General features: G+C 42.6%; 1 protein-coding gene across 1 annotated transcript in view; it reads left to right on the top strand.

Moving 5' to 3' along the window:
- PLXND1 (plexin D1) overlaps positions 1 to 14,061 on the top strand; it is a 237,682-nt gene that overhangs the window by 199,798 nt on the left and 23,823 nt on the right. Inside the window, exon 26 of the mRNA XM_084840269.1 lies at positions 13,042 to 13,188. Within this exon, the coding sequence (XP_084696395.1) occupies positions 13,042 to 13,188 (147 nt within the window). The remainder of the gene's footprint in view (positions 1 to 13,041; positions 13,189 to 14,061) is intronic.

Consider the following 14,061-nt stretch of genomic DNA (forward strand, 5'->3'; position numbering starts at 1 on the left):
TGCTGAAAATCAGCTCTTATCCACATAGCTATAGAATAAGAGGACAAGGAAAAGACAGCATTCAGTGTTTCTCTCTCCCCAATATTATCTTATATTTTGTTTATATACATATAAAATTACATAGCAGTTTTCATTAGCAACAGTATTTAGTTTAGACACAAAGAAAGAGACCACAACAATCACATACATTAGTAGTCTTGGAATATATTGCCTGTTCTAATTTTGTCTAAACGGTGAGAACATGTCTCATTGAAAACAAAGCAGAATAGCTACCCTCGACTTGCTGCTTTGAATAATGATCAAAAGAGCAATCATATGCTGAGATTTATTGGTGACCTAATTGAGTACGATCAATAGAGCTTAAACCCATCTGTGTGAGGTCTCAAGTAGAAGTTGTTTTAATCCTCCTAGCTGGGATACCAGGGATTATCTCATACATAGTTAGTTGGAGATGAGCCCATTCTTCCTAAAAGCCACTTTAAATCTTAACCTGAGTATCACAAACCTGATACAGTATGTGTCTTGGAAGAGGGTGTAGTTGTAAGCTAGGTATCAAAAGTATTTTGTTTTCACCCCATCAGAGGTTTACAAATGCACTCATTAGTGGAGGATAGCATAAAATGAAAGGCAAGAGGGAGACTCATCTGACCTCATGCTGAGCTTAAGAGACACATGGAAGCAGTAAATTTTCTTCCTGCGTTGGAGCACTTCTGATGTCCAGCACAAACCAAAACACAAGCGAAACTCTCAGAGAAGGATTACTGAGAGGCACTGAACTTTGCGGGTGCTCTGAGGCAATGAAGCTTCATACTGCTTCCAAAAGCCTCTGACTCCCTGAGCAATGTCAGGAACAAGACTGGTCCTGTCCACAAAGTTGGAGGAGGAGCAGGGTCGGAGATGGCACTTGCAAATTTTGGCTGGCTACCAACCACCCTTATGTTGTGGACCTCTAAATGGAAAACTTTTACCTAAATTCATAAGAACTTTGAATTATCTCTTAGGTCAGTACCAAATGTTTGAGAGCCAACATTTTCAGTGCATAAATGGGACTTTCAGGAGCCCAAAATATTATTTGAATGTGTCTCCTGCCCCAAATCATGCCCTTTCGTGCTGCTTCACTGCTGTTCATTGTCTCCATCAGTTGCAGCATCATTTTTTCCTCAAAACTGGCCACCTCCTTCCCATTAGCAGTGACAAAAACAAAATAAAACAACAAGGGTGCCAATGTTGTAGCCCATTAGGGCTAGGAAGAGACTCATTCTGGACTGATGCCACTATGTCAGCACTCGAGGCTGCAGATAGTGTCATTCATTCATTCATTACATTTCTATACTCCCTGAAGTTCTCTGGGCAGTTTACAAAGATTGAAACCTTAAAAATACATTATAAAAACCATTTACGTACAAACATATAAACAAACAGCCCTCAGAGACATGCATTTATCCAAAACAATTTTAAACAATCAGCAATAAGAAAAATCCAGGACCTGATTAAAACCTCATATGTTGCCACCTGAATAAGCCAGGAAGTGCACTCCTGCTGTAGAAATTTTCTGTTTCTAGGTCTGTGCCAGGGGTGCAAAAAGTGCAGCACACAGGCAGCATGTGGCCCACCAAGCCATTTCTGGTGGCCCGTCAGACTCCCTGGATTTGTTGCTACCAAAATATTGCGGCAGCACTGCCTAGGATTTCCCATGCTGGTGTTAACAAGGGAATCCCTCCCTTATCTCCAGACTCTCAGCATGGATCAGAGATAAAGACGGGGTTGACTTGCTAGTGGTAGCAAGAGAAACCCTTCTTCTTCAGCACAGATTGGAGAAAAAGGAAGGGTTTCTCTTGATAGCTAGTTAACGCCTTCCTTATCTCCCAGGCGTGTGTGTGAGTGTGTGCGTGCATGTGCGTGCATGCACATGCGTGGCCCCCTGGTGCCACTTGATGCAGCCTTCAGAGCCAAAAAGGTTGTGCATTCATTCATTCATTCATTCATTTACAGCATTCACATCTGAACAGATTCCAGAGCGATGAGCAATAAAAGATTAAATGATAAAAAGATAAAATAAATAAAACTATATTTAAAATTGTTATATTTAAAAACAGAGTACCGATAAAAACTGGCTGGTCAGTCACAGAGGGCTTCCTGGAATAAAGATGTTTTCAGGAGGTGCTGGAAACAATGCAGTGTTGGCACCTACCTGACCTCCATAGAAAGGTAGCCACCACACTGAAGGCATTTCTCCAAGTGGACGTCAGTCGGGCCATAGATCTATGAGGAACACCAGGAGCATGCCCTCTGATGACCTCATTGACCGGGCAGGTTGATGGGAGAAGATGCTTTCTCAGGTATCTTGGTCCCAAGTTCTTTAGGGCTTTATACACTAGTACCAAAACCTTAAACCTGGTCCAATAGTGAATAGGTACCCAGTGTCGTTCCCTCAGCAAAGGAGTTACATGCTGAAAAGGGGCAGCTCCTGACAACAGCCAAGCTGACGATTCTGCCCTTGCTTCAGGTTTCAAAGCAGCCTTAAGGGCAGCCCCACATAGAGTGCATTGCAGTAATCCAGTCTTACTAGCGCCTGTACCACTGGGGCCAAGTTAGCCTTGTCCAGGGGAGGCTGTACCTGGCGAACCAGCCGAAGCTGGTAGAAGGCACTCGAAGCCACCATGGCCACTTGGGCCTCCAGTGACAGTGATGGATTTAGGAGTACCCCCAGACTACGAACCTGGCCTTCAAAGGGAGTGCAACCCCATCTAGCCTATCTCCTGGATTCTGGAACCACTCACCCACAGGGCTTCTGTCTTGCCAGGATTCTGTTTCAGTTTATTGACCCTCATCCAGCCCATTACTGAGCCTAGGCACTGATCCAGGACTTGCACAGCCTCACCTGATTCAGATGTCACAAGGAGATAGAGCGGTGTGTCATTAATGTAGTAATGGCACTTGGTTCCAAATCCCTTAATGACCACTCCCAGTGGCTTCATATAGATGTTGAAAAACACTGGGGACAAGATGGTACCTTGCAGAACTCCATAGCTCAATTGCTAAGGGGCTGAGGAATGGTCCCCAAAAGTTACTCTCTGAAAGTAGTCCTGTAGGTAAGACCGCAACCATTGTAACACAGTGCCTCCAATGCCCATCCCATGGAGTCAATCCAGGAAGATATCATGGTTGATGGTATCAAAAGTTGATAAAAGATGGAGCAGAATTAACAGGATTCCACTCCCCCTGTCCCTCTCTTGATAAAGGTCATCCATCAGGTCCACTAAGGCTGATTCGGTCCTGTAACCAGGTTGAAACCCAGACTGGAATGGGTCTAGATAATCAGTTCCCACTTCAAGCCCAGATTCTATGATGGATGATATAACAAGATAGAATGGTTCCTTTCCTGAGCCCACTAAGCTTGACTGATGGGTTGGGTCTTAGAGGAGAAGTCAGTCATTCAGTTTACTTCAGCTCTTCCCAAAAGAAGAAGGCAATGTTAATGAAAAGGCAAAGTACACTTTCAGAGATCATATTTATCCTGTGTCACTGTAGCTGCACAAAATTCTCATTGTAGTGTTCAGTGATCCATTTATTTGTAGTAACTGTTGAGAGGTTTTTGTTAAATCTGGTGATAATTACTACTGAGAACATTTCTGCCCACACATGAATTTCCTGCTGATATCCCAGAATCCACTCAACAGTTTCCAAGGATCACAAAAAAGAGGCCATAATTGGCTGCACATTTGAGAAAGCTTGTCCATTTCCCCATGCACACTTGAAGGATGAAAAATAAAAGTACATGTTATTGTTTTGGTTCTTCAGAAGTATGTACCTCCAAGGTAGAAGTAAAACGTAGCAAAGAACACAGGTGCACAGTGGATTTTCAAAATAATTATGCTGTTCCACTGTCTCATTATTCTGGTTGCCATCACAATAGAATAAGAACATAAGAAAAGCCATGCTGGATTAGACCGAGGGTCTGTCTCATCCCAGAGCAGAGATAATCTTTCATCAAAAGAACGTAGGATATGTTCTCCTCCTAAAGACACCTGGGGATCAGGAAATAGCAGACAGGTCAGATCAACAAGAAGAAAATGGAGGACAGAGTTTATTCTTAGCTGCAAAGCTTTGGAAAAGTGAAGCTGGTCTATTGAATTCAGGGGCATTACACCCAGATTCACCAACAGGAAATTTGTCCCATGGCCTGTAATTTAAATTATACATGATAGCCAAGCATCTCTATTATGCACCTCATTTCTGTGAAACAAACCCACTCACCCAGGCAAGTTTCAGTAAAGAAATTTACTAGCCCTCGTGTAGCATTGGGCCATGAGATGTATGTGACGATGGGTCTGTTTTTAGTTCTTGAATTATCCCCATTAATCACAACTTCTATTTGAAACAGCTGCTGCAAAAGGTCCTTAACAATTGTGCAGTGGAAAAATTCCAGCTGCTTGTATTTTTCCTCCTAAGTTAGTATTACATGATTTAAACATTTGTTTTATATTAATGCTGTGCCAAACAATCCATCCATTTGTGCTGCAGAAATGGAAGGTTGAAGAGCAAGCCATCTAAAAATGGAAAGATTCAAAATAGTCAACCATAGTCAACCATGGCCTAAACAAAGAACAACTCCGGTGGTGAGCCTTTCTAGTTGGTTCAGTTTATAAATATAGTGCTATTCTAACAAGTGCTAGAGTAAAATTTTGGGTTCTTTCTACCTGAACTAGGGGACCTCACACCTACCTACAATTTATTTTTTGAAAGCCATTCATGCAATTGCTTATTGTATAAATGGTATCTTGTCTAGTTTAGCTCTTAAAGGACAAATTCACAGCAATTTTTCCATCTCTGGGTGGGTGTTCGTTTGTTTGTTTGTTTGTTTTATTTTTTGGCCAATTCGCAAACATCCCATTCTTGTGAATGTGTTCAGATTGTGGCCACGGGCTGATGGATCAAATATGGTATATGTACATGATGAAACCCAGAAAATGAAAGCCCTTTAAAAACTGAAGTTACCATCTGAAAGCATTCCAGAGAACAACCACACACACACACACTGCTTCAATCACAACATCACAGCAAACGATGATTAAGGAAACGTATGGTTTGGTATAATGTTTGAATTGATAAACTGTGGTTTGCAATCAGCTAGCAAGCCTGAATTGAAAACAGTGGGTAGGATCCAAAGTTGCCCTACTGCTAGTGGCGAGCACCACCAGACCCTGGTGCACTCGCACCCAGCCTCTACCAGAGCTGCCAGCAATATAGTGCTTCCAGGGACAAGACCCCAAACGACCAGAAACGGTAGTTTCTGGAAGGTGCGACCTGTCCCTTCCAGAAACTTGCATTTCCGGTACTTTGGGGGCTTGCCCCAAGAAGCGCTATATCGCCACCACTGGTGGTAGGAGCCGCACGCATGCCGGGGACCAGCGGTGCTCACCGCTAGCGATAGGACACCACTGGATCCTACCCAATTGTTTGAAGTATTTTTGAAAAGCCTGGTTTGTGCTAATAATCGTTTGATGTAATATGACTTCATCTCTAACCATAGTTACAGCTGTTATTTCATATTGAGAAACAGCTATACTATACAATAGGGCCACGGTGGCTTAGTGGTTAAGACGCTGAACTGCAGACTGGAAGGTCGGCAGGACAGCAGTTCGAGACCCGAGTGCCGCGTGACGGAGTGAGCTCCCGTCTTCAGTCCCAGCTCCTGCCAACCTAGCAGTTCGAAAGCAAGAAATTGCAAGTAGATAAATAGATACCGCTTCAGCGGGAAAGGTAACAGCGTTCCGTGCACCTCGGTGTTCAGTCATGCCGGCCACATGACCACGGAAGCGTCTTCGGACAGTGCTGGCTCTTCGGCTTAGAAACGGGGATGAGCACCGCACCCTAGAGTCGGACACGACCGGTTGGGGACACCTTTACCTTTTATACTATACAAAAGGCATAATGCAAAAATTATAAATGGAAAATAACAGCAAGCAAACATCTCTAAATCATGGTTGGACTGTATATTTGGAAGCTTAAATCATGGTTTAGGTTCTAATCTATGATTTGGTGTGCTGTCTGAGCTGAACCAGTAAAAATAGTGTAGTTACCAGGAATTAGGGGTGTACGGATTCCATGCCGTCTGTTCCGGTGGGGAATCCGGGGGGGGGGGGAATCCATTCCTCCCCGCCCCCGGAATCCTCCAGAGCGGTTCTGTTCTGCTCAGATTCCGGGGGGGGGGGGCGGACTGGCTTGGGGGGCGTAACCTTCCCTCCTGCCAGCCAGAACCCTTCGCCTCCTCCCTGTCCCTGCCGATTGCCTTTAAAAAAATGTCTTAAAAAAAAAAAAAGGCGATCGGGAGGATGTGCCCATAGACTTATATGCAAAATAGAGTGGTGAATCTTGCGTATAAGGCTATGGACACATAGATATGGGCACATCCCCCCGATCGCCATTAAAAAAAAAAAAAGACACTTTTTTTGAAGGCAATCGGCAGGGACAGGGAGGAGGCGAACAGCTCTGGCTGGAAGAAGCAGCCGAGTGCTGTTCCACCTCCAGTCCTCCTGGAGCAAAGGTAAGTGGTCCCGATCCGCTGCGGATTCCTGAGGCCAGATTCCAAAGAATCCAGCCTCATTTGAATCTGCAGTGGATTTCTCTGACATCCCTACCAGGAACTTACTGTATATTTTAGCGGAGGGGAGTTGAAATAAGTTTTTCAACAGAAAACTGGAGTTGCTTTAACAAATGTAAAGTTACATTAAGTTGTAATGGAGAAATCCCACAAAACTGTTTCCTTTGTCATACATTAGGAGAGTTCACATGTCACACTAAGCCACCCTGAGAATAAGCCACCATGGATCTATGGTTCTCTCATTAACCCAACAGACGATCGGATGCTTTGCAGCTTTCTGTGGCTTGTCCCCCCCCCCCCCAGTCTTCTCGCTGGCTCCCAGCATGTATTCCAGGCACCTCTGTGGCAGAATCCCTCATTACTTCAGTCCCTATGTCAGCTTTTGCAAGTGGTCTGCTGGGCTTGCCAGCTCTCAAGGGAAACTCCACACACCCCTCTCCTCAGATCGCCAAATGGAATTAATTTTCTGAGCACCTATGTAATGCATTCGCAAATTTTTTTCAAAAAATCATTCCATTTTTCTCTCGTCAGTGTCCTTGTCAATTTCATCCTCCACTTCAGGGCTTCCCTTGCTAGCAAACACCATGTTTTTAAAGGCGGCTTCATACACACCCGCAGCAATTACACCCACCGCAAAAGTTCCTCCATATGCACCCTCCTGCTGCTTTCAGGTGTGTCCCCCCCTTCATGCTTGTCACTTCCTTCCACTGGTCTCTGTTGTTAGGTGTCAGATATACATATGGGTTACAAAACAGTGAGGCAGATTGCTAAAAATACAAAAATTTCATGGCAGAGCAGTAAAGCTGAGGGGGAAATTACACAAATTTCATAGCGGTGGACTTTCACAACTACTCAAGACTGATTTTTTTTTTTTTTAAGGTTGTGAATGCATTCGGGACACTCTCCAGTGTAATTTCTTCTCAGTGTATAGGAGTGTGGGGTGGAGGGCAGTGACAAGGGATGAGGGAGGATGGCAGTGGCACTTGCAAGATTACAAGGAGCGGCAGGGTTTTTCGCCACTCTTGCCAAGTGCCTCAGTAGCTCTTCCAACAAGCCACACTGTGCCAGGTTTGGACATCACAACAAGGGTGGCCCTGAACAACCCAACAACAAGCCATGGATTCTCAGGGTAGCTTGTTCATGAAAAATAAGCCACCCTGCGGAAACCATGCCGGGTTCAGGCATCATGACAACCTACCATGGGTTATCATCCAAAATTGGTTGTCTTGTCGTGCAAACTGGGTCACCGAAGGCCAAATATTAACTGCATGATTGCAGTTAACCTAATTTTAAAATTTTAAAAAGCAGTTGTGGAGGAGGAGATTAGCATTGGGAATGCAGGGAGGCGAAAAATAGTTTCCCCCATGCCACAGTCCCAGTGACCCCCTCCTGTGAAAGCTGCTATTCATCCTGGGAGGTAAATATTGGGTGTGGGGGCGGGAGGTGGAGTTTTCAGTAGGACCACAACATAGAGGAAAGAATGGACTTCTCCCTACACACCCTTGGCTCAGTTCTGATCCCCCACCCCCTCCGCTGTTATTTAAAGTTTAAGTTTTTCTATGTAAAGTTTAAAACCCAGACATGTTAACTGTAATCATATAATTAATGTCACCTCTAGTTTGGCCTTAAGAAAAGCACCCAAAATTTCTCCGAGTTGGATAGAGGAATCATAAGTGGAAGAATGAATTGAGTACTGCTTTATACTAACAGATGAACCCTCCTAAATTACATTTTAGGAGGTCTTTACCCTCCCTTGTAAGAACCAAGAAATGCAGTGATTATCTAGACAGAATGTAAGGTGGCTTAATGCAGTCAGAGTAGTAGCATCATGGGCTTTCCATCCTTTCAGTGTATTCTGAGATAGGAAGTGGAGATTCTAATCTACCCTTAGGGATTCTAAAGGTGGAGCCTGGGAAGCCATTATCCAGAGTACTTATGGATAAATTAACACATAAGGCATGAGCTTACGTATGTAGCATCAGACTTTGAATATTATATTAAAATAGAGCTCCTTGTGCAAATTTCAACAGAACAGGGGCAAGGGGCAGAGATTCAGATATAATTCTCCTTGTAAGAGTATGATAGCTGGTCAGAGAAATAGAATATGAAGCCAGTATAGGGGGCTTGAGTCACTGGATTTTGCTTTATGTGTTCATTGCTGGCCTCAATACAGCAAAACAATATTTTGTAGGAAAAGACTTTGAATGGCAGCATTTGGAATAGTTTCATGTGCCCCCTCAGGCATTTTGGAACTGCCTATATGATGTTCCCAAGGCGATATCTCTAACATATCAGTCTTATTACAAGAGTAGCATGTAAATTTACCCTGAGCATTCAGTGTTTTTTCCTAGTTGGATTTTTAATCCAGCCATATATAAACACAGCTTCACAATATCGTACATGGAACATTTCAACGGATGCCAACCTTAACGTTGGTTTTCATTAATACAGAGCTATTTTGGTGCCCAAGGTTACTTTTATGAACCTATAACACTGCAGTCATAAATCACAAAGTATCTCATTAAAAAACAAATACAATAGACAAGAAAATGTGCTCTGTTAATGTATTCAAAAAATATTTTTCCTTGAATAAGCACATTAAGCTCCCTCCCCCGCAACAAAAAGCCTGGTCCAAGGATGTTTTTGACTTGTTTCCAAACCAGTTTCCCCACAATAATTTTGAAATAAATTCCAAGTTAGCCATTTCGTCTGTAGTCCCTTGCTGTCCACTTCCTTTCCCATCTTTTAAATATATTGTCTTTGTGTTTCTGCAGATTTTCACAACAACCCATGGCTTCTGGAATTCAGAGCAAACAGACAAAGAAATAGCATGTCAGAGGCTGGGCTTTATATTGTATTTCTAGTGTAAAAACATTTGCTGTGAAGTCAGCAGCATTAGCACTGCAGTAGCAGCTGAAATGGCTGCTTAGCTGCTACTTGCTGTGGCACGCTTGGATAGAGAAAAAAAGTGGTCCCATGCTCTGCTAAATCAGATGCAATATATGCTATGCCAACGTGATAAATGCCAGCCCTGTCAGTGTGGCCTTCTCACATGGCTCCTTCACACAGAGCTTTTATCCTGCTATTGAGATTGCTCCATCACAAAAGTTTACAGGCTCTTTACATGACGCTGTGATAATTCAAGGCATCCCCTGCACTAAATGCCCTTTGTTCTGTTTTTAAATTATAATGAACTATCAAATTACCCCATTGTGTTCTGCTTCAGGTTCCTCTGTGAAAAGAGTAAAAGAGGCAAGAAGAGGAGCGAGATCAGTGAAAGATAATGGAAGACTCAGATACGGGGAGAAGGAGGGGGAAGGAGGGAGGGGGAAAGGAAGCACATGAAAAAGGGAGTTATTTTGATCCGGCATTTAAAATGGAAGCAGAAAGCCCCATTTTAAATGCAGGATTTTAGGCTGGTGTAGAGACACCTACAGAAGACTTTTACTGCCTTTGGAAGCAACTTTATGATTCAGGTGTAGTTTGTCTCTGGCTGAGACTTTCACACATTTTGTGGTAGAGGTTCAGCCATAGGGGTTTGATGTGTTGGAGAATGGATCCAAATTTGAATCTAGAACCACACTAATATGACCTTGATTTTTGCAATGGTCTGAATCTAAATTAAATATTACACAGTTCATGCAGGAGAGGCCATCTTGATGGCACTATTACCCACAGAGACCCTTTTGTCAGGCACATCTGAAAGGGGTTTCTCTTGTGTTGCTCCCAAATTGTGGATTGTGTTTCCTCAAGAACTACATGTAGACCCCACTCTCTTGGCTCTTGGAAAGGGTCTGAAGACATTTTAAATTTAGCCTTTTAAATTACGCAGTTGTTTTAACACTTTAAAACACTTTTTACTGTTTTTAATGCTTTTGTTCTTTTGTTTTAAGGTTTTATTGTTTAAATTATTGTGCTCTGCCTTGATGGCTTTTTAGCAAATAAAGGACTATATACGTGCTAATAACAAACAAACAAACAAACCATTCTCTATGTGCCACTAGCATTTCATAGTAAGGTCAGCCTTCTCAGCAAACCTCCTGACAGCAACATTATCTAAGGGTGCTGTCTTAAACACACTTACTTGGGAGTAAGCTCTATTGAACACAGTAGGACTTAATTCCTAGTAAACATGGATAGGATTGCACTATAGAAAAAAATCAGAAGCAGTCCATACCACTTTCCACTTTTGTCCTCTCCTCTCATTAAAGTTTAGTTACAATAACACTCTTGTTACACCTCTTTTTTTCCATTTACATGTGAGTAGCCAGAATAATGCAACCTGAATTAATACTATAACCTGATGTACAATAGTCTTCATCACTTCTAGGGTTCAGGATCATTGATATTTTTCTGCTCCCTTCTAAGTAAGTATCCCTATTTCTCATACAGTGGCACTTCTACTATTCATGCAAATGCATGCAGAAAAATTTCTGCAGAAAAACAAATTCATGCAGAAAACTCACAGAAATAAAATTCAAACGTAAACTGGTGACCACAACAGAGGTGTTGACAAAACCTTCAAAGAGGGAAGCTAGGATTACTGTTTTTATCATAAGAAATGCTGCTTATGACATATTAATTCTTGGCCCTACAAAATAGATGGCATATACCCATCTACAGCCATATACTAGCTTCCCAAGTACAGCATTAAATTAGTTGCTGTAGTGATGAGAAAGCAATCATAATGTTAGCATTAATCAAGCGGAGGAATCCCAATGAACAGATGCTGACCACTTGGATTTCTAAAACATTTTTACATCATTGTTCTTCTCTTGCCCTGAGCAATTAGAGATTCAGAAGAAGTGTGTGCGTGCGTGCGTGCGTGCGTGCATACATGAGGGAGAGAGAAAAGTTGAATTATAAAATGGTAAATTAATATAAACATGTTTTAGTTGAAAAAATATTAATGAATATTAAGGAGGCTGGTTTATTAAGGGTTTCTGAACTTTCTGAATTAATACAATACATTGGTGTTAGCTTGCAGATATCTGAATGTGAAACTTAGTGAATTTAATCTGGAAAATTGCCTTTAGAATCTTTGAAAAACTATATTGAGAGTGTGAATAAAGTTATTGTTATCCAATTTGAGTGGCATCAGTGTTAAAGTATTGACATAAAATAAGTATGGAATTAAAGCTTGGACAGGTTCTAGGTTATAACATCGACAACATTACCTGTCTTCCCAGTATAGAGACATATATATATATGCTATGGCTTCACAAGATAGTGAGCAAGGATCACAACTACTTGTAGGAAATTTATGATAATATAACCTCTATTTCTGTAGTGCTACAGTTTTTGGCCTGGATAATTTCATTTTGGCTCTTTAAACATGCCCATAGTCATTTCATTGTATTATTTCTTCCACATCTGCTTCTTGCCCTGAGTGGATGCTTGTAGTTTCTGTGATAATATTACTTGATTGTATAGGATGGTAAGCACCTCTTTTTAGTTGTTTGAAAGCTGTCTTGGCTCTCCAGGGTTTTAAGAGAACTTTGCTTGCAACATTCACCTCTCTAAATAAGACAGCATTTGTAACTGGAGATTAAAATGACTATGTAATTTGGTCCACCTTTCAAAGCTTCCAGTGAGGACCCTTCACCTGAAGCCCCTCCCCCCTCAGAGAAGGGAGAGGGGCAGGAGAGCAGTTTCCAACTGAGCCACGGGTCCAAGGAGCACTCCTTGAGCCGCTCACTCAGTCTTCTCTGCTTCTCCCCTCACCCTTCCTTTCCCAGTTAGGAAAGGCGAGGGAAGAGTGAAGCCACCAGCTTGAGGAGCACTCTTGAGCTGCTGGCTCTATCTGTTTCACTCCCCCACCCTCACTTTACTGGTCAAGAAAGTTGATGGGGGAGTGAAGCCAGTGCATCTCTTGCCTTTCCCAACAGGAACATTGAGGGGCATGTGGAGACGGCTTCTTTGGGGGCCCTTGCTTCGAGACCCTTCAAGCACCTTGAAGGGTTGGCTCCTGAAGGAGCAGCTTCTGCTTGGCTGCTACAGCACTGGCTGAGAGGGACTTGCTCTGGCCGTGTGTGTGTGCATGTGTGTATACATATATATATACATACATACATATATATATATATATATATATATATATATGAATGAATGCAGAGTGAGTGGCTTAAGTGTCTGAATGGGGCATATGTGAATGTCTGTTCGAATGGGGAGTTAGTTTGTATGAATGGGGAGTCAGTGAGTGTGTGAGCGCTTTGTGTGTGAGGGGCCAAATGCTGGCAATGGGGTGGCCCCGCCCACTTTGGGCTGTGGCCCCGCCCACAGCTGGCTACAGCACCCAGGGTCCTTCCCCAGAGCCAATGTGGACCTTGAACCAAAAAAGGTTCCCCATCGCTACTGTAAATGCTTGGGTAGTGTTGTGAGAAATTGTCCTCATTTGTTTCTGATCAGAAAATCATATCCTCTTATTTCACCACCAGGAAACAGTTGGAGAACCTTTCTTCTTGCTGCTGTGTGCCATCAAGCAACAAATCAATAAAGGATCTATAGATGCCATCACTGGAAAAGCCAGGTATACTCTCAATGAAGAATGGCTATTGCGAGAGAACATTGAAGCAAAGCCAAGGGTAAGAGATGGCTACTCTTCAGTAAAAGGATTTGTTAATATCATGGCTATATTTGAGGCTTGGGTAAGCAGCAGTACCAGCTTTTGGAACTGATAGGGGTGTGACACTGTGCCCTCTTTCTGGGTCTTAGTTCTGGAGGTGATTGGGGTATGCATCTGGTTTCTGAACAACCACAACTGAGGTAGCTTATTCCCCTGATGGGCAGATTGGCTGAAGTATGACCAGTGGTAAGAAGAACTGCAGGGGTGGAAACCCAAATAAACCCATGTGTCCATCCAGTCAGTAAGGTACGCTGTGATTAGTCGGCATGCTCCCAAAGGAAATTGTTTTCCACTGATAATACAGTTGGATTTGTTTTTAAGATAGGCCATGGATATACATCTATCTTTAAAACATCTGGGCACTAAGATCTGCAAGGCAGAGCATATGTCAAGTCTATTGAAAATTCTATCCAATTGGCTGAGATCCAGGATATGCTGAAAAAATAACTATTCCAGTATCATTTGCTGTGTAACAATGAGCTGGGTTTAAAAGAAAAAAAGAAAAAAAAGGAGTGTCTCCTCTTTACAGGTTCTGGCAAAACAGTGACTTTACTGCCAGGGAAAAAGGTTGCTGGTTATAAAGTTGAGCCCATGGTGTGAAGGCTTTTATGCAGAGTGTTACAGGAATTGTGCTGAAAAGTAATGCCGTAAAACACCTCTTGTGGGACTAGCTCATATGAAGAATGTAGAGTCTGGGGGAATATGTTAACTTCAGCCTGACAGTAAATGAAGTCGACAGACCTTTGCAAAGTCCAAACCAAACTCTGCTTTTGATTACAATAGCGTAAATCTGGAGGAGCTCTTCCAAAATCATGGGGTCACTCAGGAGCGA

This window comes from Heloderma suspectum, chromosome 2, assembly GCF_057233095.1.
Source record: "Heloderma suspectum isolate Gila_16-S chromosome 2, 16-S_ref, whole genome shotgun sequence".
In the NCBI taxonomy this organism is placed as follows: domain Eukaryota; kingdom Metazoa; phylum Chordata; class Lepidosauria; order Squamata; family Helodermatidae; genus Heloderma; species Heloderma suspectum.